We start from the raw sequence: 27,843 nt of genomic DNA on the forward strand, positions 1-27,843 counted from the left end.
AGTCCTGTACATACATCGGCTCATTTAGTCCCTACAATTAGATGTACTTACTATTACTTTATAAGCCTGAAAGTTGAAACTTAGAGACATTAAAATAACATAGCTATGAAATGTTAGAACTGAGACTCCCAACACAGTCCCAACCGGTATTTAAAATACCTCAATCTCTGTATCATAAGTCATCCTTGAATGGTACTCCAATGGCCTGGCCTTGGTTCCTAAAGTGTTACTTGGTGAGGTTGTTAATGTGGAGGGTGACAGGGCAGTGTTAAAAGGAAGACTCTGATTTCTGGCATGAGCATGTGGGTGGGTGATTGATAGTGCCATTTATTAAGTTAGGGAACCAGGGGCCAACTTATTGGGGAGGACAATTCAGCAGTGGTTTCCTAATTAGTAAAATGAGATTTGGTCTTCCTGAGTGGATTTTTTTGGAGATGGACTAGATATCTATGCCAGTGTCTCTTCACAGGTGTAAGATGCAACCATTTATCTGTGGAATTTCTGTACGTGCCTGTGTTCTATCTATGTAATAGATATTGATCTTTGATTTTACCTTTTTTCTTTTTTGACAAAATTTTTAGAATACTTTAAACTTCTTTCCCATTGCAGAAAATTATTCTAAAACCGTATTCCCATTATTTACTTGACATCACCCAACATCTGCCCAACACTTTCAAAGGAGACTCATTCCAGCATTGGTCAGTTTTAGTATTTGACACTTTTTCCATTTATCCATAGTTGTTTCTTCAACAAATGTTTAACCAGTAGCCACTATGTGCCAGGCACTCTTTTGGCTCTAAGGGTACAGCAGCAAACAAACTTGACAAAAATCCGTGCCCTCATGGAACAGATTTTAGTAGAAGACAGTAAATTAAATAAGGAAATTATGTGGTCTTATATTAGACACTGATAAGTTAATGGAGAAAATATATAATAGGATAGTGAAATGGGGTCAGGTGAGTAATTTTAAATATTTGGTCTGGGAAGGCTAAGAAAGTGACATATTAGCAAAGACTTGAAGAAAGTGAGTAAACCCCATGATTATTTGGAGGAAGAGTTGACACAAAGAAGAAAAAACGGGAATATAAAGATTCTGCAGTGGGAGTATGCCACGGTAGCCAATGGCTGGAGCTTAGTGAGTGAAGGAAGAGTGATGAAGAGGTCAGAGAGGTACTGGATGGGGAATTGGGGAGGGGGGGGAAGTGTTAAACTGTGTAATACTTTACAGGCCATTGCAAGGATTATGACTCTACTCCAGTGATATGGGAACCACTGGAGGGTTTTTAACAGAGGAGTGACATGAATTAAGTGTAAAGGGATGATTTGGTTACTAGGTTGAGAATAGATAGTAGGAAGGAAGGTGGAAACAACACCATTTAGGTAGTTACAGCAATAATGTACATGAGAGAGAATGGCCACTTGGATCAGAGTGATAGCAATAGGTGGCCCATGTGAACATGTTGTGAAGGTCAAGGCCAGCATGACTGATGATCGAGTGGATGTGGGATGTGAGAGAAAGATGTTTCTGAGCTGAGCAGGTGGAGATGGAGTTTCCATTAAATGAGATGGAGGAGACACAGTGGAGCAGGTTTGGATGTGTTGAGTTTAGGACATGTTAAATTTGCACTGCAGACGTGCTTGGGTGGCTCAGTCAGCTAAGCTTCTGACTCTTAGTTTCTGCTTAGGTCATGATCTCACAGTTGGTGAGTTCAAGCCCTGCATCACTCTGGACTGATGGTGCAGAGCCTGCTTGAGATTCTCTCTCTCTCTCTCTCTCTCTCTCTCTGTCTCTGTCTCTGTCTCTCCCTCTCTCTCTGTCCTTCCTGCATCTTTCTCTCTCTCTCTCTCAGAATAAATAAACTTAAGATTTTTTTTTTTTTTTTGAGATACATATTAGACATCCAAGTTGGAGATGAGGAGTAGGCAGTTGGATAAATAAGTCTGGAGTTGATCAGGGATATAAATTTGTAAGCCGCCCCACATCACTCTGTACTGATGGTGCAGAGCCTGCTTGAGATTCTCTCTCTCTCTCTCTCTCTCTCTCTCTCTCTGTCTCTCTCTCCCTCTCTCTCTGTCCTTCCTGCATCTTTCTCTCTCTCTCTCTCTCTTAGAATAAATAAACTTAAGATTTTTTTTTTTTTGAGATACATACTAGACATCCAAGCTGGAGATGAGGAGTAGGCAGTTGGATAAATAAGTCTGGAGTTGATCAGGGATATAAATTTGTAAGCCATTGGCATTTAGATTTAAAAGCCAGAACACTAGATGATACTCTCACAGTAGTTTATGTACATAGAAAAGAGATGTGACCCAAGGATTGAGATTTGGGGCACTCCAATGGTAAGAGGTTAGGGAGATGAATAACCAACAGAAGAGACTTAGAAGTGGTCAGTGAGAAGGGAAAAACCAAGGAGAATGTTTTTTAGAAGATTGCTAAAGAAAGTATTTCAGAGAGAATGACCTGATATTAAATATTGTGATTAAAATTAGATCAATTGAGAACTGTATCTTGACTACTATATCTGATTTAGCAATGCTGCAATTTAGTGACTTCAATTATCAATTTCCATACGGTAGTGATGAGAGCAACAACTTGAGTGGAGTAGATCAAGAGGGAATGGCAGGGGATGAATTGGAGACTGCAAGTATAGACAACTCTTTTAAAGGAACTTGCGATAGGGGCGCCTGGGTGGCTCAGTCAGTTGAGCGTCTGACTTCGGCTCAGGTCATGATCCCGCGGTCTGTGAGTTCGTGCCTTGCGTCGGGCTCTGTGCTGACAGCTCAGAGCCTGGAGCCTGTTTCAGATTCTGTCTCCCTCTCTCTCTGCCCCTCCCCCACTCATGCTCTGTCTCTCTCTCACTCTGTCAGAAATAAACATAAAAAAAAGAAATTAAGGGAACTTGCGATAAAGAGAAACAGAACTAGGGTAATAACATTACAGCATCAAGAGATCACTTGTATCTTTTTAAATGTTCCATGTTTATGCATTTACACTTGCCATCCCTTCTTCTGGAATACCCTTTCTAATCTTGATACCTGACAAATTCTTTGTTTTTAAGACTTATTTGTTCATTGAACAAATATTTGTTGTGTTCATGTTATTTTCCAGGCCCTGTTAGATGGGCCATGGAATATATCAGTGAATAAAACAGAGAAAAATCTATGACCTTCTGGAACTTAAATTCTAGTTGGGGAAAACAGGAAGTAAGTAAATTCTGTAGAATATTAGATAGTGCTTTAAATGCTATGGAAAAAAATAGAAAAGGGTAAGAATGATCAGACATGCCAAGAGAAGGAGCTACAGTTTTGAATGGCCTCAGTGAGAAGGTGACACTTGAGCAAAGACTTGGAGGAGAGTGAATGAGCCTTTTATATATCTGGAGGAAGAGCTTTCTGAGTAGAAAGAATGACCAGTACAATGGACTTTAGGCTGAAGGATGCCTACCATCTGCCAGGAGCAATTAGAGCTTGGTAGCCAGTGTGACCTGGAAGGAATGGACTAGTGAACAGAAGAAAGTTCAAATTGGAGAAATGGAAAGAAGAGCAGATGTTGAAGGGACTTCTTGACCATTGAAGGCCTTCAGCTTTTATTCTGAGAGAAATGGGACCATCAGGGAGTTTTTTAGATTGTCTAGACTAAAAAATGCGCTGTAGTGTGGGCAGCAGTGGGAATAGGGGGATAAGAGGCTGTTGCAATAATTCAAGTAAGATGAGTCCGTGCCTTGATCTGGGCTGATAGTAGTGGAAGTGCTGAGAAGTAGTCAGGTTCCTAATGTACCGTGAAGGTTGATTGGGATAGGAGAGAGATTTTTGGCCAGAGCAACTAGAAGGGTGGAGTTGCCATTAACTGAAATAGAGAAGGCTCTGACTGAAGCAGGTATGAGGTTAAGTTTGATATGCCCTGTTATAATTGTTTAAGCAGAATTGTGAATCCAGGGAGGTTCAGGAAAGAGATCCAAACTGAGATCATAAAGTTTAGAGTTCTTGGCATTTTCTAGGTGGTATTTTAGCCATGACTATCAAATCACCAAAGGAGTGAGTATAGATACCCAGAGAAGATCCAAGGAGAAAATCTGTTACAAGTTTGGAACATTTGTAAAAGAGAAAAGAAACAGCTAATTAGGTAGAGGAAAAAAACCAGAAGTTTGGTGTGCTGACAGCCAAGGAAAGATAATTTTCGAGGAGGAAAGATAAATAACCATATCAAATGCTGCTGCTGGATCAAGTTAGATGAGGACTGAAAATTGACCATTAGATTTAGCAGTGTGATGGTACTTCAAGATGAGCACTTTTGGTGTAGTCATAGTGAAAGTCTGAGTGACATAGGTTTAGGAGAGAATTGGAAACTGAGTACAGACAGTTCTTTCAAGGAGTTTTGCTATAAAGAGCTTCAGAGAAATGGAGGAGTAGTCTGAGGACGAAGTGGGAACAAAGGAAGGTTTTTTAAGATGAAGGAAATAGCAGTATGTTTGTATGTTGATGAGAATGATCCAGTGGGAAAAAATGACAATGAAGAGGAGAGAATTATGGAGTTATGTCTTTGAGGAGGCAGGATAGCATGAAGTCCAGTGCATGGATCCTTATCTAAGCAAAGCAGGACTGACCTTAGAAGATAGATAGAACTCTGACCTTTGACAGAGTTCTCTACAGGTTGCTTCAGTGTTCTCAGAGAAAGTAATAGTGAGCCAGGATATGAAATTAGCAGCCAATAAAGAGGAGTGACCCAGAGGTTGGCTATACCATGAGGATGTAAAGGGTTATAGAGTCTGATGACATTATATTCAAGGCTGGGGATTTTTAGGGAGGAGAGAGAACAAATGGTCTGCAAGCATGAATGTAGTTCATCCTTTAGGAGGTAAAAGGGAGAAAATGGCCACCTCCTGACGGGGAGGGGAATCTGCATCTTCCTGGGAGCAGCTGGTTCAAGAAGATGAAGGGACCATTTAGAGGAGGGACTGAAGTTAGAGGTTTTGATAGTGACGGATTGTGAGTTCCAGAGACCTTCACAAGGTAGGGCAGGGGTGAGATATGAAGACTCTTCATTTTCTGTGGCTGTTGTAACAAATGACCACAAACCAGGTGGCTTTAAACAGCAGAAATTTGTTTTCTCACAGTTCTGGAGGCCAACTCAGTGTCGCTGAGCTGAAATTCTGGTGTTTGCAGGGCTGTAGTCCCCCTGGAGGCTCCAGGGGAGAATCTGTTCCTTGCCTGTTTCAGCTTCTGGTGCCTGCCAGCAATCCTTGGCTTCTGGCCGCATCACTCAATCTCTTCCTCTCTCCTGTATGGACACCTTTGAGGCCATTTGGAGGCCTAACTAGGTATAATCCAGAATAACCTCCCTATCACAAGATCCTCAACTTAATCACGTCTATAAAAACCCTTTTTCCACATAAGACTTAGAATGTAAGGATTAAGACCTGATATCTTTGGGAGACCATTTTTTAGCCTACCACAGAGCTAGAGGAGGATTAGGATGAGGGAGATAGGGAGATGACAGTGACCTGGGAGTCCAGAGATTCTGTGATTGACATAAAGAGCATAGTGAGATTAGTCCTGTGGATTTAAGTCAGGTAGTGGTGGAAAGGTTCAGTATTGGAAGTTAGGCAAGTGCAGGTAATGGCGTTTCTTCTTGGTCTGTGAAGATAGAGACAAAGAAGCTTGGGGAGGGAATGGGAGCTTTGAAAGGTTAGTCTTGTCTAAGTACATAGCTCAACGTCAACTGTCCCTTCTCAGTAAAACCTTTTCTGATCATTTTCCTCTGCCCAGGCAGAGTTAATTACTTTTATGCATGGTATATTTTATCAGTTATTCTTGTCATAGTATAATGTGATTATCTTCTCCTTTCCACTTTTAGACTTTAAGGTCTAATAGACCATAACTGTAATGGACAAATAGACATACTCAAGATATCCTGCCTAGTCCTCCAAACTAGCTAGCATGCCTCCTCTCCCATAAGATTAGGTATATCTGTTCTGCGCATTCTCTAAGGTTACACTTCTTACATTGTCAAAATAGGATCTGTACCTACGGTGGACTCTACATTCCATGACTGACATTCCTATACAACCATATCCTGTTTTCTGTCTGCTGTGCCTAACCTAGCTCCTGGTATGTAGACATAATAATATAGATTTGAATGAAAAAATAGTCATTTACCTTTTTTGGATACCACTTTAAACCACTCCTGGCTACTTGCATACTTTCAGATTTTATACAAAGCGTTTTGTAAATACTTTTTTTTTTTTTAATGTTTATTTATTTTTGAGAGAGAGACACACAGAGTGTGAGTGGGAGAAGGTCAGAGAGAGAGGGAGACACAGAATCCGAAGCAGGCTCCAGGCTCTGAGCTGTTAGCACAGAGCCCAATCCGGGGCTCAAACTCATGAAGAGTGAGATCAGACCTGAAACGAAGTTGGATGCTTAACTGACTGAGCCACCCAGGCACCCCTGTAAATACTTACATACAAACAAATTATACCATATAAGTCATGATTGTTACCTTCTGGAATGTATCAGATACCCTTTTTTCTTTTATTAATCATTGCTCTGATTTCTTTCTTTCTTGTTTTTACTTCAGTGATGGAGAACCCAGTGATGGAAACTAGCTCACTTTTTACCTCAGGAATTAAGAGACATGTGAAAGACAGAATTTCAAAGACTGGGAAGTTGAATGTTTCTCTTGCTTCAAAAATCAAAACAAAAATACTAAGTAAGTGCTGTTGGTTTTAAAGTATGCTCACATTTTTACTTTCCCTTGGAGAATTGATACAGTATTTGGCACTTCATTTTATCATGTATAGAAAATGACTAAAATGACAATTTTTGTTAAGCGATACTTTTTGTCCATTCAATCCTTTCTGTCTCCTTCAACTCTTATTAGTTTAATGGATATGATGATTTACTCTCAGTGGTGACAGCAGAATTTTCAGCAGTGAGGCCAGGATAGCCTAAGGCAGCTACCTCCTACACTGCAAAGAAAATACCAATGTGACATTTCAGGAAAAGAGCTAAAAAACAAGTGACAGATTGTTCTAGTATGCTGTAGCAATTGGATGATGGGCAATCTAGAATGATTGGCCCAGGTAGAGTGTCGTCATGGGTGATTTTATATAGCCAAAGCTCATGATGGTATTGAACATTTTGGAGATAGGTTTCATGGATTCTGGAACTAAGAGGTCAGAAGGGAAAAAAAAAAAGTGGGAAAAACTGCCAATATAAATTTCCATGACTTCTGAAACTTATCTCAGTGTTTCCTATCCATCTCAGCAGGAGCAGAGAAGGTTTCCTGTAGATATAACATGTTTGAAGGGTAATTGTGTGTGCCCTCTGAAATAGCTGAACCTCCTGAGTATCTTTAAATCTTAATGTTGCTCCTACCCAGGTCTCTAGAATCATGTGGTATATTAGACCACCTTGTGTAGTGGCTGTTTGCTATTCTCTTTGGCAGGACCATTGCACACTCACTATTATGAAGGAACATCCGGAGTTTGAGGAGTGCAACAGGAAAATATTATCCTTTAGCTCTGGAAGTCTTTTTTTTTTCAACGTTTATTTATTTTTGGGACAGAGAGAGACAGAGCATGAACGGGGGAGGGGCAGAGAGAGAGGGAGACACAGAATCGGAAACAGGCTCCAGGCTCTGAGCCATCAGCCCAGAGCCTGACGCGGGGCTCGAACTCACGGAGCGCGAGATCGTGACCTGGCTGAAGTCGGACGCTTAACCGACTGCGCCACCCAGGCGCCCCTAGCTCTGGAAGTCTTAAACTGGTTCTAGTCTGTTTTCGTTCTAGTCTGTTTTCTGTGTCAAAGGTAGCTGTGTGAAGCTACTTTCTTTATGCAAAAGATAAAGTACTTTTTTGGACCCTTTTTTTGATGCCCAAACAATGCTTGAATATTTAAAATATGTTATTACTTTTATAAACTTATTTTATAGATACTAAACTTCCATTCAGTGGGATATGTTGTTGAATAGTAGCATTTAAATCTAAATTATGAAAATGTAAGTATGGTTTATGTGTACTAAGGGAACACACTATATTTAAGGTGAGCTTTACCAAGGAATTCATGATTAAATTTCTCTGCTAACAACACAGAAGCATTTCTGATTTAAATTATATTTACATAGTGCTTGTAAAGAGAAGGCATCGAGTTTAGATTGCAGTAAATGCCAAGAAATAAGAATTGGATATTTAGGGTAGCAATAGAAAATCCCACAGGGTTTAGGGGCGCCTGGGTGGCGCAGTCGGGTAAGCGTCCGACTTCAGCCAGGTCACGATCTCGCGGTCCGTGAGTTTGAGCCCCGCGTCAGGCTCTGGGCTGATGGCTCAGAGCCTGGAGCCTATTTCCGATTCTGTGTCTCCCTCTCTCTCTGCCCCTCCCCGGTTCATGCTCTGTCTCTCTCTGTCCCAAAAATAAATAAACGTTGAAAAAAAAATTTTTTTTTTTTAAAATAAAAAAAAAAGAAAATCCCACAGGGTTTAGATGGTCTGTCCAACTTTACACTCATTATGGTCCCTTTCACTCAAAATTTTGAAAAATGGGCTTTGGAAGCATTAACTGATGTGTTCCATTCTGGAGCCACAGAAACTGGCTTTGAGATTTTAATGGCTACCCTAATATCTATGGGACATCTCCAGTTAGAGCTTTGGAATCAGCTTCTCCATTCTACCTCCTAGTCAAAGTAGGAAGGAAGGTAGGGCAGCAAGTATCAAGATTTAGTTTTTATGACTGGTCTAATTATCTAGGATCCTGCATCTGTCCTAGACATCCTTTATCCCTAACTCTATTTACAACATTCTGCATTCCTTACAGTTCTTTTGTTCTTCATCTTCTGTCTGGCTTTTATTTCTGGTCTGTATACATTTTTTTTTTAATATTGTCATTCTGTTGTTTTCCAGCCTTTAGTTAAGACTTATAAGTGAAATATATGTTGCCTAAAACAGTTTTATAAGGATGTGAAAACTTAAGATATAAGTTCAATATTAACTTAAAAATTTTTTTTACAGATAATTCTTCCATTTTCAAAATTTCTTTAAAGCACAACAACAGGGCATTAGCTCAAGCTCTTAGTAGAGAAAAAGAAAATTCTCGAAGGGTTACAACTGAAAAAACGCTATTGCAAAAAGAAGTGGAGAAACTGAATTTTGAGAATGCATTTCTTCGCCTAAAACTAAATAATTTGGTATGAATACTATATTGTGTTTGAATTCTAAATTATAACTAAAATCTTAACTGTGTTATTAAAGAAGCTCTGAAAGTGTTTTTCAAATATCTAATTATTGTAAAAAATTTTTGAAAGAATATGCCATGTTAGTGGACAAACTTAATGGGTAATAAAATAGGTGTCTTTAACTCTACATTCTAAATGTCACTTACAGCCCTGCAAACCAGTATAATACCTTGATCATTATTTGGTTGTTTATCATTAGCAAAACTTGGTGCATTACAACGATGGGCATAATTCCTCCAATGAAAGGAGGGGAGTTCCCAGAGTGTTTGTATTCTCTTTAATCCCAGCATTTCACTGGCTACACACCAAATAGAATGAAGATTGTAGTCGTTGTTTTCCCTTCCAATTTCCAACTCTGTCCACGGACAGGTCAGTAAGAGCCAATGGTTAGCTAGGCTGCAATTTATAGATCTAACACCAAAATGAGCAGAAATTAATTTAAAATGGAAAAATTGATCTACTATTCATGAGTGTTCAATTCCCTGATAAACTATGTTAACTTGCTGTAGGATGTATTATTACTGTGAGAAGAAAGAGAAATGATTGTAGGAAAATTTATAATTGAGAACTCAGAAGCATTCAAGGTGTGTGTGTGTGTGTGTGTGTGTGTGTGTGTGTGTGTGTGAACTATAGCATGTAGTACCTTTTTATTTCAGTGTGATCTCAGTTATTTTCTAAGTCTTCTCAACTGATGACATCCATACATGTATGGTATAATAAGCTCCAAATCTTAATTGATTAAAAGTGTCTTTATTTTAACACAGAATAAGAAACTTATAGAAATAGAAGCACTCATGAACAATAACTTGATAACTGCAATTGAAATGAGCACTCTTTCTGAGGTAAGTAGAGTTTATATGTAAGTAGTGTAATTTTTTAAGCATTACTAAGGATAATTAAGATTAAGTAGCATTAAACTAACTTAAACTTTGTGCAAAGAAATGATAACACCAATTTTAACTGGCTAACAGCACATTATCATATGGCATAATTGGTTTATTGAAATTTTTACATAAAAATTAGGTTTTGATTAGAAGTAACATAGGATTAGACAGCTCAGTGGAACATAATGGCCCCTGAACAACTAAAAAACAGCTAAAAAAGACATTGATAGAAAAAATAGTATTTCAAATTAGAAAAGGATTTGTATTATTAAAAAAAAAAGATGGGCACAATTGAACAACTATTTTGGGGGAAAAAAAATAGAGGCAGATCCTACTAAATTCTAGATGGATTTAAATGTAAAAAAAGAAATCATATAAAATAAGAAATACAAATATATTCATTTTAAATAGGAGAGGCCTTTCTATACCTAGAAACAAAGCAAGAAGAAGGCATAAAGGAAACTATTGGTGGATTTTCTCAAAGAACATTCTTAGAAGGCTAAAAATCATAAAAATAAAAAGCCAATGGCAGACTGGGAAAATTAAACATATAGCAGATAAAGCATTAATATTGATAGTTAAATACCTCTTGTAATCTATCACGAAAATAAAATCAGTAGTAAAATTAGGAAGGGAGGAAAGCCAAATATTAGTGAAGTTAACTCAATTATCTAAATAGGAAATATAATTGTTGTAAAGTAGTATCTAATGAGAAGGCAAAATATACATAATAAATAAACTGAAGAAAGGTTAGTGAAGTCCCAATTGTAGGTAAATTCTTGATAGTAATGGAGTTTAGTGCTTTATAGGGCACCTTTTATTTATTTATTTTTTTAATTTTTTTTAACGTTTATTTTTGAGACAGAGAGAGACAGAGCACGAACGGGGGAGGGGCAGAGAGAAAGGGAGACACAGAATCGAAGCAGGCTCCAGGCTCTGAGCCATCAGCCCAGAGCCCGACGCGGGGCTCGAACTCACGGACCGCGAGATCGTGACCTGAGCTGAAGTCGGACACCCAACTGACTGAGCCACCCAGGCGTATAGGGCAGCTTTTAAATGGAATTGCCTATATTTAGCTCCCAGCTCTGTTAACTTCCTGGTCCTGTGACTTTGGCATTTAATTCTGAATCTTAGTGTCCTCTTGTGCGTAGTGTGGCTAATGGTAGTACATCTATGAAGAATTAGTGTGAGAGTTAAATGTGGTTAGCATGTGTCCTCACAATAGGAAGAATGCAATAAATGTTAGCTGTCATTACTTTTTTATTATTGTGTGTGCATCTTCCTGTGTTTTCTAATTTTCTGCAAATCTCTCCTTTTAAAAACTTATTTTTAGTCATTTATAAAAAGGCTTTTAAATACATAGTCTTTCTGGTAAGAAAATAGGAACTCTTTCAACCTTTGTGATCAGTGGTTAGCTCCTTTGTCAGAAGCTTTATAAAAGCTAGCCAAAGAATGTGTACTTTTATCTCCTAACTTCATCCACATTTGGATACAGAAAAGATTTGTGTACATGTCCCAGTGAAATAATGTTCACAGGAGATGTAGCTCTTAGCATTATAAATTTGATACCTAGTACAACCAGTGAGCAGAGGTATACCTTATACATTTAGTATCCTCTAAGGAGAAGAGATGCTTGCTTTTCACTGGGTGGGTGGGTGGGTAGGCAAAGTCAGGGAGGGGGCTCTGTTTTGCTGATCAGCTTGCAGGACTGAATCAAGTTGCCTTGAATAAATTACTAAGATCAGAATCAGATATAGCAGTGGGGAGTCTAAAGTTAGTACAGGAATTGACTTAGAGAGTAAGGGAAAGAAGCTAATTAATTAGCAAGATCTGGAGGAACTTTGGAGAACAGATAGCCCTAAAAGCATTGCTCAACTACTTGTGAATTATGTGATACAAAGCTCCTTCCTTCCACTAGTTCTTTAAAAAATATTTAGTAAAGTCAACTTTATTCCCGATGCTTTTTGTGTGGCTCTCTTTGGAGAACTCAAGGCTGAGATCAGCATCTGGATTTAGAAGAAGGTAAAAACAGTAAATGGAGGAGCTGGATGATGAAGGGACAGCATATAACTTTGGGATCTACTTTCTTAGACTTGCTATTTAACAGACTAACTTTTGCATATCAAGTTTTGAGTTTTGTAGTTCCTTTTTATTTGGGGAAGAGAATGATGGGGACTATAGATGTTCTAATATCAGAACAATATAATGAAGTATATAGAATGAAATCTCATATAAGCTTCTGTTCTGCTTTCAGCCACTTTATTCTTCCTCCTTTCATCTCCCCACACTACCTACATGTAACTGCTTTGTTTCTTTATATTAAAACAAAACATATAAATATTTTCTTAATTTTCTTTCTTACACAAAAGATAATATACTATCCCTAATTGTCCTATGCCTTACTTTTTTTTAATGTCACCTATCTTGAAGATCTTGCCATATGATTACAAGAAATGCTTCCTCATTCTTTTCCAGTGCTATTTAGGATAGATCCAGAGTGGACCTCTAATCTATTTAACTAGGTTCCTGTTAACACTATCCAACACTATGTTGGATACTTGGGTTGTCTTTTGCTTGGCTTCACATTAGTGTAGAATGCCCTTTCCTCTTGCATTATTAATTTTTTCCCTCTCTTCTGGATTATTCCTATTAGAAGCAAAAATGTTATCTCCCGTCTTTAAAAAATAAAACAAAACAAAATGAAACCTCTTACTCCAAATAACTCCCCACCCCCAGCTACTTTCTCATTTTTCTCCTTTATAGCAAAACTCGGAGAGAATTGTTCACACTGTCTCCAGTTTCTCTTGAACCCACACCAATTGGAGTTTCATCACCACTCCACTAAAAGTGCTTTTCTGGAAATTGACCTCCATGTTACCAAAACCTCTTGATAGTTCTTGGTCCTTACGTTGACCTTCATGTGACTTTTACAACACTATATTCTCCTATGTTTCTTCCTACCTTTCTGATTATTCTTTTTTAGTCTGTTTGCTGTTTCCTCTTTATTTTCCTGACTGCTAAATTTTGGGTGCCCCAGAACTCAGTTCTTGGGCTTCTTCTATCTACATTTGTTCCCTAAATGATTCATCCATTCTCACGGATTTGATTATTGTTAAATGCTGATGACTCCCAAATTTGCGTCTGCAGCCTCCCTGTCTCCTCTGAACTCCAGACAATACCTAGTCCACTACTTATTTCGCATTTCTATTTGGATGTCTAAGAGGTATCTTAAATTTTGCACTTGCCACCAAACCAGTTCCTTTTGGGGGTCTTCGTTTCAGGTAACTGCAATTCTGTTTTCCTGTTTTTTCCTCACATCCCGTACCTGATCCCTTAGCAAATGGTTTTAGTGCTGCTTAAAGCTCAGTCCAGAGTCTTAACCACTTCTCACAACCCTCACTTTCACCACCCATCCAAGCCCCCGTTTTCTCTTACCCACGTTCTTGGAGTGGCATCCCAACGTGGGCTTCTTGCTTCTGCCTTGCCTCTATATTCTCTTCCCAGCGTAGCAGCCAGATTAATACTGTTAAAACAGAAGTCTCTGCTGAAAACTCTCCAGTGGCTTCCCATGTGATCTATTTGCCTATTATTGTCTGAATACTGAAACTTGTGTTCTTTCTCTCACTTCATTGACTACTCTCCTCCTTCTGCTCTTTAACATCTTCAATCTGCAGGCCTCCTCCCACTCTTCAAACACAGGCAAGCTGCCACCTCTGGGCCCTTGGTCTTGTTCTTCTTTCATATGGCCTACTCCCTACTTCCTGCAAATCTTGACTCAAGAGTGACTTCAGTCAAGCCTTCCCTGGCAACCTTATATAAATTTGAATCCTTCCCCATCCCTGCCCCTACATTTTATACTCTGCTTCTCTGCTTTAATTTTTCTCTTTAGAACTTAACACTATATGACATAATTTTACTCATTAATTTTATTACTCACCTTAACAGAACATAAGATTCTTGAGTATAGCATTTCTGTCTATATAACAACAATGTCTAGAACATACTAGAAAGCAATAAATTTTAATAAAATGTTGTATAGTGTTTCCTCATTGAGAATGATCCTGTTTTTGTGGCTCTGGGTGGCTCAGTCAGTTAATTTCAGCTCAGGTCATGATCTCTTGGTTTTTGGGATTGAGCCCATGACAGGCTCTGTGCTGACAGCACATGGATCCTCTCTCTCCCTCTCTCTCTGTCCTTCCCCCAATCATGCTGTCTCTCTCAAAATAAATAAACATTTAAAAAAATTAAAAAGCAAAATATTTTTTTTAAAAAAACAATGATCCCTTTTTTTAAGGGTAATGTACATATTTGTCTTATATGTTATTTAGCTTTTTATTTTAAGTTTATTTTGAGAGAGAGAGAGTGCATGCATGCAAGCAGAGGAGAGAGAGAGAGAGAGAGAGAGAGAGAGAGAGAGAGAATACCAAGCAGGCTCTGTGCTGTCCGTGTGGAGCCTGAGGCAGCTCTGGATTTCACGAACTGTTGAGATCATGACCTGAGCTGAAATCAGGAGTCGGTTGCTTAATTGACTGAGCCATCCTGGTGCCCCCACTTAGCTTTTTAAATAAAAAAATGATAAACAATGTAAAATACTTTTTTAAGCATCTATGGTGATAATCATATGGTCTCTCTTTTTAGGTGTATTATGATAATTTATTTTAGTAGCTTTCCTAATTTTGTAATTCTAGAATAAATTTCAGAAATGATTTATTATTCTTACAATGTGCTGCTAAATTCTTTTTGCCAGTGCTTTGTTTAGGAATTTTTTTATTGTTAATTCACAAGTGAGATTTTCTTTTTATACAGTCTTCAGGCATTGATAAAAATATATATGAACTGGAATTTGGATGTTTTCCTTTTCCTCTGATCTGGAAAGATGATACAGTATTAGAATTATTTTTTCTTTAAATGCTTCATAGAATTCTGTGGAACCATCTGGACCTGGGTCTTTCTTGGTAGGAATGGTCACACTTTGTTAACTTTATTTCTTCTGTGGATATTAGTTTGCTTAGGAAAATTTCTTTCTTTTGTGGTTGGTTTTATTCAGTTATATTTCCTTAGAATTATTATCTCAGACATGTTTTCAAATTGATTTGCACAGAGTTGACCAAAGTAGTCTTGTTGTTTTTTAATTTTGTCTGTGTTATATTTTCCCAGTTGACTAATTTTGTGTATTTGGGCTTTTCCTTTTTTTTTTTTCCCCTACTAGTTTAGGTGCTTGTGTTTTTTTTCATTTCTTTTTTTTTTCTTTTTTAAAATAGTAATCTTTGGGGTTTAATTTTCAACTTTTAATTTTATTTTGTTGTTTCAAACTTACTAATTTTTGCTTTTATCTTGAGTAGTAAGTCCTTTCTTCCCCTTTCCTGTGGTTTATTTTATTGTTACTTCTTTACCTGAGTCAGATGCTTATTTTTTTTTTTTCATTCTTTGATAACTCTGTAGGAAGGTGCCATTTTTTCACAGTGCTCTGAAGATTTTTATCTTTAGTTTTGAGAAATATGACTATGATGTATCCTTGCATGGATTTCTTAAAGTTGTAGCCTTTTGAGGATTCACTTGGCTTAAATATGTGGGTTGATTACTTTTGCCAAGTTTGGGACATTTTCAGCCGTTATCTCTCAAACTTTTTCACATCTGCCCTCTTTATCTCCTTTTGGGACTTCAGTGACATGAGTGTTATATCTTTTGTTATAGTCCCATAAATCCCTGAACCTCTTAATTATTTTCAGTTGCTTTTCTCTTGCTCACATTGGATGCTTTCTGTTGCTTTCTGTTCAAATTCACAGGTTTTTCCCCCTCTGTTTTTGAGTCTATTGAGTATTTAACTCATTTTATTTTGGTTATTGTATTTTTGTTTCTTTTTTATATCTTCTTTTTATTTGCTGAGATTTTCTGTTTCTTTGCAAGATTTTCTAATTTTTTCATTTGTTTTAAGCATGTTTGTCATTGTTTATTGAAACATTTTTATGATGGTTGCTTTAAAATCCTTGTTAGGTAATTCCAGCATCTTAATGTTGGTGCTGTATTATTATCTTGTTGTTGCTGTCTGTTGATTGTCTTTTCATTTTCAAATTTATAATTTTCAAATTTAGGCCTTTTCCTAATTCTTGGTGCAATGAGTTATTTAATATTAAAATATCTTGGGAGATGCCTAGGTGGCTCAGTCGGGTAAGCATCTGACTCTTGGTTTTGGCTCAGGTCATGGTCTCACAGGATCATGGGTTCCAGCTCTGCATCAGGCTCCACGCTGACAGTGTAGGACCTGCTTAGGATTCTCTCTCTCTCCCTCTCTGCCCCTCCTCTGCTCATACTCTCTCAAGAAAAAAAAAAAAAATCTTGGCCATTTGGGTATTGTATTAAGAAATTCCAGATCTTATTTAAACATTCTGTTTTGACAGGCACCATTTGATAGTATCATAATGCCAGTGATAAAGGGATGTGCCGCCTACTGCCAAGTTGGAGGGGTCAAAGTTTAGGTTCCCCACTCAGCTTCTGTTGTCACCCTGGTGAAGAGGGTGTCTCCTTACTGATGGATGGAGCTAGGACTTCAGGCTGACACCACCCTGGCTGGGACAGAGTAGGGTGCCTCATGACTTCATGGCCTCCACTGACAGCAGGATTGGGGGAATCATAAAGGGGGAGGTTGTTATTATTCAAGAGTGGTGAAAAAGTTGACTTTCTACTAGACCTCTTCTATCCCCACCCTAGAGTAGAGGAAAAGGGCTCCTTGTTATTAGCAAGTAAGAATGGACGTCCAGAGTCCCCATGTGTTCTCCACTGACATTGCTGGTACAGGGGGTATCCTCATTACCCCTGGGATGTCCCACCTCTCTTCTTGGCCTTTTCTGACAGTACAGTTTGGAGGACAGTTGCCTTGTGATAGCCTGGTGAGTATGGAAGTCTAGGCTCCTCATTTGGCTTTTGTACCTTTTTCAAAAATTAATTGACCAAATATGTGTGGGTCTATTTCTGGACTCTTATATTTCACTGATCTTTTTGTCTGTCTTTATGCTAATACTATACTATGTCAATTATAGCCCTCCAACTGCTTCTTTTTCAAAGTTGTTTTAGCTATTCTGGGTTCTTTGCATTTCCATGTGATTATCAAAGTTAGTTTGTTGATTTGGTTTTACCCTTGTTTCTATTACAGGTTAGCACCATAATAAAACATAGTTGTGTGTTGCTTAATTTTATGATCTTTATTAAATAAATAAAACCTGTTCAAAAAATGTCTGAGAAAATTTAGAAAATACTATAGATAAGCAAAAATTTAAAAGATATATTAAAATCACCCAGACTTTAAATGTAAAAGACCATTAAGAAATATGGATTATAAAGTGCAATCATATATTACACAATGCATATGTGGCATGAGTATATTGCATATTTATGTCAAGATATTATATAGGTATACACAGGTATATTTATTCATATGCACAGAAGAAAATTTATTTGGGAATTTATATACCAAAATCGTAGTAATGATTATCTTTGGATGGCATGATAAAGGATGAACTATGTTTAATCTTATCACATTATTCTCATTCAGCTATCAAAGGCTAATGCAAGAATTGTTCTATTGCTATTGGTATACTTGTATAATTTGGTGCTTCAATAACAAACATTTAATGAGATTAGAAATTTTTTTCCTTTTCCTTTTCTGTATTCTTTATTTCAAAAATAGTTTCACCAGAGTCCCTTTCTACTGCCAAGTAGCAAGAAGAAACGGACTAGTAAACAGTACAAGTTGATGCGACTTCCATTTGCAAGGTAATTGCTTCAAACTTGGTTAAATACTTGCACACCTCTACCTAGATAAAACTTTGAGCAGTTTTTATTTGGGTCTTCTTCCTTGAAACATAGAAAAACATTTAAAAATAAATAATGAAATACTTGTTAACATTGTACCAGTGAAAGAAATTGAAAGCATAATCGAATAGAGTTCAGTTTTAAACTTTGAAATAATATTCAGCTTTCCCATAGACTGTAAAGAAGAAAGAGCCAAAGGTGAACCTTTAGTTACATGGGTTTGAATTATACTGGTTCAGAGTGTTTAGATTTTTTTTTTTTAATTTTTTTTAATGTTTATCATTTTTTAACGTATTTATCATTGAGAGACAGAGAGAGACAGAGCATGAGCATGGGAGGGGCAGAGAGAGGAGAAGACACAAGGTCAGAAGCAGGCTCCAGGCTCTGAGCTGTCAGCACAGAGCCTGACACGGGGCTTGAACTCACAAACCGGGAGATCATGACCTGAGCTGAAGTTGGACGTTTAACCAACAGAGCCACCCAGGCGCCCCCAGAGTGTTTAGATTTTTATGTAGCACATTGTGTTTGTGTATGTTGTACAATATTTTGGGTTTCATCAACCTATAGTTGCCTAGTAAGGTAGGAATGAGATGATCTGTAGTTTCTTGGTACAGGTTTTATCTCCAGGGCTCCAAGGAAGCTTACCCATAAATTCAGTAATTATGTGCATCTGTAGTATCTGCTACTCGTTAGTTCTTTTCTTTCTTTTTCCTTAAGTCCCCACTGGCCTCATGTTTTATGCTGGGTAAATCTGGTAACTATTTCTATCTTTATTATCTTGAATACTGCTCCAAGCTTTAAAATTAACTTTCATCATTGCTATTTCCTAACCAAAATTACCACTTCTTGATTAATTTGATTATAAATCATAGTAAACAGCTTATTTCAAACCTGTCATTTTAAAGACAATTTCTGAAGTCCAGAGAGATAAAATGACTTTTCTGAATTGATGGCATTGAATAAAATTCTCTTGTCTGTTAGAGACAGAATTCTTTGTTATGTCATTTACAGGTTTAATGCTTTTATTTAAATGCACAAGTAAATGCACTTACATATTGAAATGCTATCTGTACCATAGTAAAAAATAGTAAAAAATTCTGTATCTACTGTGTCACTCTCTATTCTTTATTTTTTGAGGGTGGGGGAGGAGCAATGGAAGGGAAGAGAGAGAGAGAGAGAGAGAGAATATGAATCCCAAGCAGGCTTCACACTGATAGCAGAGGAGCCCAACATGGGGCTCAAACTCATGAACCACAAGATCATGACCTGGACTAAAATCAGGAGTCGGTCCCATAACCAGCTGAGCCACTCAGGCACCCCTAATTGCTGTAGTTTTAAAATAGATACATTTTACTGTCTTGTAGTTCCTTTAGTTTTTTGTTTTTTAAGAATATCTTGGCTGTCATTATGCACACATTTTCCAATTAAGTGTCCTCTTGCGCTATAAAAAATTTCATTTTTTAGTAGAAATTGGAGTATAATATAGAAACAGAAATATTAGAAAAGTTGTAAAATCTTAGAGCCGTGGTGAATTTTCATAAGTAAACACTGTTGTATAATTAGTATCCAGACCAAGAAACAGAACATAGCCAGTACTTCAGACGCCTGCTCTGTGATCCTTTCTAGTCACTACTCACCACCCACCCAAGTATGAACATTATCCTGACTTCTGACATCACAGATCGAACAATTTTGGCTCATTTGAAACTTCTTATAGTGAAATCATAAAACATGTATTTTTATCTCTGGCTTATTTTTGTTGAGCAGTATGTTTGTGAGATTCATCTGTATTGTATGTACTTGTAGATCAGGCATTCTCACTGCTGTGTAATGTTGGATGATTATCCCATCATTTATTCATCCTTATGATGATGAGCATTTACTTTGTTTTTGTTTTGGCCTGTTTGTTACAAACAGCGCTGTCATATATAAGCCTTTTGACAGATGCACATACAGATTTCTGTTGGGTATATAGCTAGGAGTAGAATTACTGGGTTTTACATATATTTGGCTTTAGGAGAACCTGCCAAACAGTTTTCTAAAGGGATTATACCAATTTACATTCCTAATAATGTATAAGAATTCCTGTTCTGTATCTCCATCAACACTTGTTATCATCTTTTTGAGTTTAGCCATACTGAGCCATAATAATTAATCATTCATTTCCTTGATAAACAATGAAGTTAAGCACCTGTTTATATGTTTATTTTCTATTAGATTGTCTTCTTTCTTTCTTTCTTTCTTTCTTTCTTTCTTTCTTTTTTAAGATTTGCAGTTTCTATACATTGTGTGTAAATTACAAATATCTTTTACTCTGGCTTGCCTTGTCATTCTCTTAATGGTGTCTTTAGATGAACAGAAGTTATTTATAAGAATCTGCTTTATATGTCTCTGTTTTGCCCCTCATGGTTACTACTTTCTGTGGCCTTTCAAGAAAATCGTTACCAATTGGAAGGTCATGAGACATTCCCTTATGTTTTCTTTTAAAAGCTTAATTATAATGGGAAGAAAATAAACAAATAAGTAAATAGCAAGCTTTATTAACTTCCCTTTAATTTTTCTTTTTAAATTTTTTGAGAGAGAGCGGACACAAGGGAGCAAGGGCAAAGAGAAAAGGAGAGAGAGAGAATCCTTCAAGGAGCAGAGAGAGAAAAAGAGAAAGAAGCAGACCTCGCACTCACCCGAGGCAGGGCTTCAGCTCACCCAATGTGGGACTCGAACTCACGAACTGTGAGATCATGACCTGAGCTTAATGAAGTTAGATGCTTAACCAACTGAGCCACCCAGGCGCCCTTCCTTTCATGTTTAGATCTTCAGTCTACCTAGAATTTTGGGTATGATGTGAGGGAAGGGTCATTTTTTTCATGTGTAAATCCTGTTGACCTTGTATCATTTAATGAAAAGACCACCCTTTCCCCACTTCACTGCAGTATTATCTGTATCATAAATCAGATGACTGGGTGTGTATGGGTCTGTTTCTGAACTCAATATTCTATGAGTTTTGTCAATATCACATCATCTTAATTACTAGCTTTGTAATAAGTCTTGATGTTTGATACTGTGAGTATCCATTTTCTTTATTTAGGTTTTTGTTCTTGAACATTATCTTGGCTCTTTTGACCCCTTTGCATTTCCAAGTGAATTTTAGAATCAGCTTATCAGTTTATACACACACATGCTCTCTCTTTTCAGTTTTGGAATTTTGATTGGGATTATATAGAATATAGTTCAGTTTGGGGAAAATTGACATTTTATAAAATTGAATGTTCCGTCAATGAACATGGTATATCATTGTTTATTTAGATATTATGTATATTCTCTCATAGTTTTATACTTTTTTGAGTAGTTATTGCATGTCTTAGATTTTTTCCTACTTATCTGATCTTTAGTGCTATTCTGAATGTTATTGGTTTTATTTATTTATTTATAAATGTTTATTTGTTTTTGGGAAAGACAGTGTGAGCAGGGGAAGGGCAGAGGTGGGGGGGACAGAGGATCCAAAGCGGGCTCTGCCCTGATAACAGTGAGCCTGATGCAGGACTCACACTCACAAACTGTGAGATCATGATCTGAACCAAAGTTGGGCGGTCAACCAACTGAGCCACCCAGGCACCCCTGAATGTTCTTGTTTTTAACTTTAATATTCTTCTTGATGCTAGTATATAGAAGTACAATTAATTTTTGAATATCAACCTTGTTTCCAGTGACCTTGCTATTAATTTTAATAGTTTATCTGTAGGGTTTTTTTCCATTTTCTATGAATATAACTTTATTATATATTATATATATTGTAATAGGGACAGTTTCCCCTTCTCTGCTTTAGTTTGTACACCTTTAATTTTTTTCTTACCTTATCGTAGTGACTACTTTTTGTTCATTAATGAATAATAATAATGGAGATTCTTACTGTGTTCCCATTATTTAATATGTTTGCTTTTGGGTTTTTGTAGGTTCTCCTTAACAGAATAAATAGTTCCTTTGTGCTCCTGGTTTTCATGAATGGCTTTTTAATTTTATCAAATGCTTTTTATGTCACTGTCAAGAATATGTTATTTTTTTCTTTTTTTTCTATTAATGTAATGATTTTTAATATTTTTTCTATTAATGTAATGAATTTTAAGCATTGATATTTGAATGTTAAATCATGATTACAATTGTAGAATGAACTGCTCCTGATGATATATCCTTTTGATATGTCAGTAAATTTTACTTGGTAACTTTTTAAAGGATTTTTCCTCATACGTTAATAATAAAGATAATTTATAGTATTTCTTTTTTGTAATAACTTGAGGTCCTAGTATTCATACTATGCTGGTCACAGTAAATGAGCTGATAAGTACATTTATTTTTTATTTTCTAAAAGTATTTGTGTAAATTTTTTTTCTTTAAATGTTTATGAGAAGTTATCTGGGCCTTTCATAGATAAAGGAATATTCAGGTTTTCTATTTTTTCTTGTGTCAGGTTTGTGTTTTCCAGTTAGTCCCTTTAATCTAAAATATCAAATTATTGGCGTATAGTTGTTGATAACAGCCCTAGTTACATGTTTAATGTTTGTAGGATATGTACTGATGTTCTCCTTTTCTTTAATATTGACTTTTCTCAATTTTTTTCTTGATTTATTTTGCTTTAGGGATTTATCAGTTTTATTCATCTTTACAAAATGAATTGTCTTTTGGGCTACGTTGATGTTTCTTTTTAGTATATTTGTTTCCTGTTGAATTTAGTCTGCTCCTTATCATGTCTTGCCTTTCTGTTTTGCTTCTTTTCAAATTAACACTGTGATTATTACTATTCTTATTTATTTCTTGAGCTAGTTTAGATTATTAATTTTCAGACTTTCTTTTAAAAAATATGCATTTAAGGTTGTTTTTCTGTAAGTATAGCTTTAGCTGCACCTGCACAGTTTTTGATATGCCATATCCTTATTATCACTCAATTCAAAATATTTTTTTTTTTCTGTTCTGATATATACTTTTATCCATGGGTCATTAACAAGCATACCAAATTTCCAATCAGCTGGATGTTTTTTCAAATTACTTTTTATTGTTGATTTCTAGCCAGTTTCCATTGTAGTTACAGAACATAGATAAATGATTTTAGTCTTTTGAAATTTATTAAGACTTGCATTAAGACACAACTTGGTCTAATTTGGTAAATATTTTGGGTGCACATAAAAAGAATGTATTTTGTGGTTGTTGGATGCAGTATTTGATATATGTCAGTTTTATCAAGTTTACTGATTATATTGTTCAGAAATTCCATATCTTTCTTGCTTCTGTTACCTATTCTATCAGCTACTGAGAGAAGTGCATTAAAGTCTACATCTATGATTATGAATTCATCTGTTTCTCCTTTTAGCTTAGTCAATTTTTGCTTTATGTACTTTAAAGCTGTTAGTAGATGCATGTAAGTTTAGAATTGATTTGTTTTCCTGATGACTTGTTTTGTCAATATGAATTATTTCCAGAAATGACTCTTGCTTTAAAATCTACTTGTCTCAGAGACACCTGGGTGACTTGGTTAAGCATCCAACTTCGGCTCAGGTCATGATCTCTTGGTTCAAGGGTTTAAGCCCCACATTGGGCTCTGTGCTGACAGCTCAGAGTCTGGAGCCTGATTCAGATTCTTCCTCTCTTTGTGCCCCTTCTCCACTCACACTCTGTCTCTCTCTCTCACTCAAAAATAAACAAACATTTTTTTTTTTTAAGTGTACTTAGCCGATAGAACATTTCTCTGTACAGTAGAACTTTGGATTGCAAGTAACTTGTTCTGTGAGTGTTCCGCAAGATGAACAAGCATTTCCAATAAATTTTAACTTATAAATGAGCGATGTCTTGCAATATGAGTAGTATGTGACACCAAATGTCACATAATCACAACTGAAGCAATGGCTCTTGAAATTTGCTTTGATATTCAAGTGCTTTGGATTACACAAGCATGTTTCTGGAACAAATTATGCTCTCAAACCAAAGTTTTACTGTATATCTTTTTCTATAACTTTACTTTCAAATTCTGTTATATTTAAAATGCATATAATTACAGGGCGCCTGGGTGGTGCAGTCGGTTGAGCGTCCGACTTCAGCTCAGGTCATGATCTCACAGTTTGTGAGTTTGAGCCCCGCATCAGGCTCTGTGTTGACAGCTCAGAGCCTGGAGCCTACTTCGGATTCTGTGTCTCCCTCTCTCTCTACCCCTCCCCTGCTCATACTCTGTCTCTCTCTCTCAAAAATGAATAAACTTAAAAAAAAATGCATATAATTTCATTTTTTTTTAAAAATTCAGTTTAACATCTCTTTTAATTAGAATGTTTAATATGTTTACATTTAATATAATTGCTGATATAATTGGATTTATATCTGTCATCTAGTTATTTTTTAATTTTTTAAACATTTATTTTTGAGAGACAGAGAATGAGCATGGGAAGAAGAGAGAGGGGGAGACACAGTACCTGAAGCAGGCTCCAGTTCTCTGAGCTGTCAGCACAGAGCCCGACGTGGGGCTTGAACTCACGAGTAGTGAGATCATGACCTGAGCCGAAGTCAGATGCTTAACCGGCTGAGCCACCCAGGCACCCCTATTTTATTTTTTTTAAGTTTGTTTATTTCTTTTGAGAGAGACCAAGAGAGTGTGAGTGGGGCAGGAGCAGAGAGAGAATCCCAAGCAGGCTCTGTGCTGTCAGTGCAAAGCCAGATGTGGGGCTGGATCCTACAAACCATGAGATTACGATCTGAGCTAAAATCAAGAGTTGGACACTTAACCCACTGAGCCACCCAGGCAGCCCTAGTTATTTTCTACTTGAGCAACCTGTTTTATGTTCCCTTTTCTCTCCTTTCTTGATTTCTTTTGAAATAAAATATTTTTTGTTATTTACATTTGTTAACTATTAATTTGTTATCATCTACTGTTCCTTTATGATTACTCTAGTGATAGCAGCATTCATCCTTATATTGTTTTAACTCTCTAATACAAATTATTACTTTACCACTTTCTCAATAATGTTAGCACCTTAGAATGCTTAAGCTCCACATTTCTGTGTCCTACCTTTATGTAAATCTTATGTATTTTCATTTTCTGTATATTTTAATCCCACAAATCGCTACTTTCATTTTTTTGTGTAGTCAAGATTCATTTAAATGATCTACATATTTAACTGTTCAATTTTTTCATATTGCTTCCTGCATTTTTTTAATTGCCTACTCACAACTTTTTCCTCCAGCTTTACTGAGATAAAATTTACAAATAAGCTTCTTTCATTTTGATATTTCCTTTTAAGATAATATTCCTTCTGCTGAAAGAAATTCTTTATTCTTTCTTTTAATGCAGTTCCTGGCAATGCATTCATTCAGCTTTTGTTTTTCTGGAAACTTTTTATTTCATCTTCATTTTTGAAGAGTATGTTTGCAATTTAAAAATATTAGGTTGGGAATCATTTTTAGTGATTTAAAGATGTTATTTTATTGTCTGTGGCTTCTGGCTTTTCTTTTGAAAAGGTAGCACCTTTTTTGCAAGTTGAAGAAAGACATTCCTTTTTTTTTCTTTCTGAATTAACAGGGCTATTTTTTAAATTTATTTTTAATTTAAATCCAAGTTGGTTAATATATAGTGTAATAATGATTTCAGAAATAGAATTTAGTGATTCATCACTTACATATAACACCCACTGCTCATCCCAACAAGTGTCTTCCTTAAAGCCCCTCACCCATTTAGCTCGTCTCCTAACCGAACACCCGCCAGTAACCCTCAGTTTGTTCTCTGTATTTAAGAGTCTCTTATGGTTTGTCTCCCTCTCTTTTTATACTATTTTTCTTCCCTTCCCTTATGTTCATCTGTTTTGTATTTAAAATTCCACATATATGGGGCGCCTGGGTGGCGCAGTCGGTTAAGCGTCCGACTTCAACCAGGTCACGATCTCACGGTCCGGGAATTCGAGCCCCGCGTCAGGCTCTGGGCTGATGGCTGATGGCTCAGAGCCTGGAGCCTGTTTCTGATTCTGTGTCTCCCTCTCTCTCTCTGCCCCTCCCCCGTTCATGCTCTGTCTCTGTCCCAAAAATAAATAAACGTTGAAAAAAAAAAAAAATTTAAAATTCCACATATAAGTGAAATCATATGATATTTGTCTCTGTGACTGGCTTATTTTGCTTAGCCTAATACATTCTAGTTCCATCTATGTTGTTGCAAATGGCAAGATTTCATTTTTTTGAACCCCAAGTAATATTCCATTGTATATAAATATCACATCTTCTTTATCCATTGATCAGTAAATGGACATTTGGGCTCTTTCCATACTTTGGTTGTTGTCAATAGTGCTGCTATAAACATTGGGATGCACGTGCCCCTCCGAATCAACACTCCTGTATCCTTTGGATAAATACCTAGTAGTACAATTGGTGGGTCATAGGGTCTATTTTTAATTTTTTGAGGAACCTCCATGCTGTTTTCCAGAGTGGCTGCACCAGTTTGCATTCCCACCAGCAGTGTTGTTGCCCAAGTTGTTAATCTTAGCCATTCCGACAGGTATGAGATGGTATCTCATTGTGGTTTTGATTCGTATTTCCCTGATGATGAATGATGTTGAGCATTTTTTCATGTGTCTATTAGCCGTCTGGAGGGAGAGACATTCCTTTTTATTCTGGTTTGCTCATTGTTTTTATAATGAATTTGTATTTTGTCAAAAAATTTTTTTTCTATCTGGAGAGAATCATGACTTTTCTCCTTTATATCTGGTTTCATCAATGTTTTTTCTCAGTTTTTCTTCCATTTCATATTTCATTGGTGTCTGCTCTTTATTATTTCCTTTATTTTACTTTTTAAAAATTGAGATATATTTTTCCTTTCTGTTAATGTGGTGACTTCAGTTTATTTGCGTTAAACCAAATTTTTATGTCACAAATTCCACTTCGTCATGGTGTATTATTCTTCCTATATATTGATGGATATGATTTGCTAACATTTTCTTTAATTTTTTTATCTGTATTTATAAGGGATATTGGTCTATAAACTTCTTACTGTAATTTTGATGGGTTTTGATAAGAGTTGTGCTGGCTTTGTAAAATGAAGAAATATTCCCTCTTCATTTTTTGAGTTTGTAAAACTGGTATCTCTCCAGTAAGTGTTTGAAAGAATTAATAAGATAGGTAATTTGGATGTGAGTTTTTAATTAATTTATTTTTTTTTAATTTTTTTTTTAATTTTTTTTTTATTTTTGGGACAGAGAGAGACAGAGCGTGAACGGGGGAGGGTCAGAGAGAGAGAGGGAGACACAGGATCGGAAACAGGCTCCAGGCTCTGAGCCATCAGCCCAGAGCCCGACACGGGGCTCGAACTCACGGACCGCGAGATCGTGACCTGGCTGAAGTCGGACGCTTAACCGACTGCGCCACCCAGGCGCCCCTAATTTTTTTTTTTTTAACGTTTTATTTATTTTTGAGACAGAGACAGAGCATGAACAGGGGAGGGGCAGAGAGAGAGGGAGACACAGAATCGGAAGCAGGCGCCAGGCTCTGAGCCATCAGCCCAGAGCCCGACGCGGGGCTCGAACTCAGGGACCACGAGATCGTGACCTGAGCTGAAGTCGGACGCTTAACCGACTGAGCCACCCAGGCGCCCCGAGTTTTTAATTTATTAATTTGATTTCTTAAATAAATATGGAGCTTTTCAGATTTTCTAGTTCTTTTTAAGTCAATTTAGAAAATGTTTGTCTTTCCAGAAAATCATCCATTTTATCTAGGCAGTCAAGTTTTTTGTTATAAAGTTGTTTATAAAATGCCCTTATTAAAACGTTTTTAACGTTTATTCATTTTGAGAGACAGAGCGTGAGTGGGGGAAGGGCAGAGAGAGAGGGAGACACAGAATCTGAAGCAGGCTCCACGCTCTGAACTGTTAGCACAGAGCCTGACACGGGGCTCGAATTCACAAACCAG

The 27,843-nt window shown here is 36.8% G+C and overlaps 1 protein-coding gene across 5 annotated transcripts in view; it reads left to right on the top strand.

Moving 5' to 3' along the window:
- SGO2 (shugoshin 2) overlaps positions 1–27,843 on the top strand; it is a 69,520-nt gene that overhangs the window by 22,686 nt on the left and 18,991 nt on the right. For 4 of the 5 annotated variants that reach the window (XM_086719224.1, XM_086719225.1, XM_086719227.1 and 1 more), the window contains exons 2-5: positions 6,578–6,709; positions 9,006–9,181; positions 9,994–10,071; positions 17,798–17,883. In XM_086719224.1, the coding sequence (XP_086575350.1) occupies positions 6,580–6,709; positions 9,006–9,181; positions 9,994–10,071; positions 17,798–17,883 (470 nt within the window). In that variant the 5' untranslated portion in view covers positions 6,578–6,579. Of the gene's footprint in view, positions 1–6,015; positions 6,109–6,577; positions 6,710–9,005; positions 9,182–9,993; positions 10,072–17,797; positions 17,884–27,843 lie in introns of all 5 variants that reach the window. The other variant, XM_086719228.1, reaches the window with a different exon arrangement.

The sequence above is a fragment of the Puma concolor genome, chromosome C1 (genome assembly GCF_028749965.1).
Source record: "Puma concolor isolate L17-30 chromosome C1, mPumCon1.1.hap2, whole genome shotgun sequence".
In the NCBI taxonomy this organism is placed as follows: domain Eukaryota; kingdom Metazoa; phylum Chordata; class Mammalia; order Carnivora; family Felidae; genus Puma; species Puma concolor.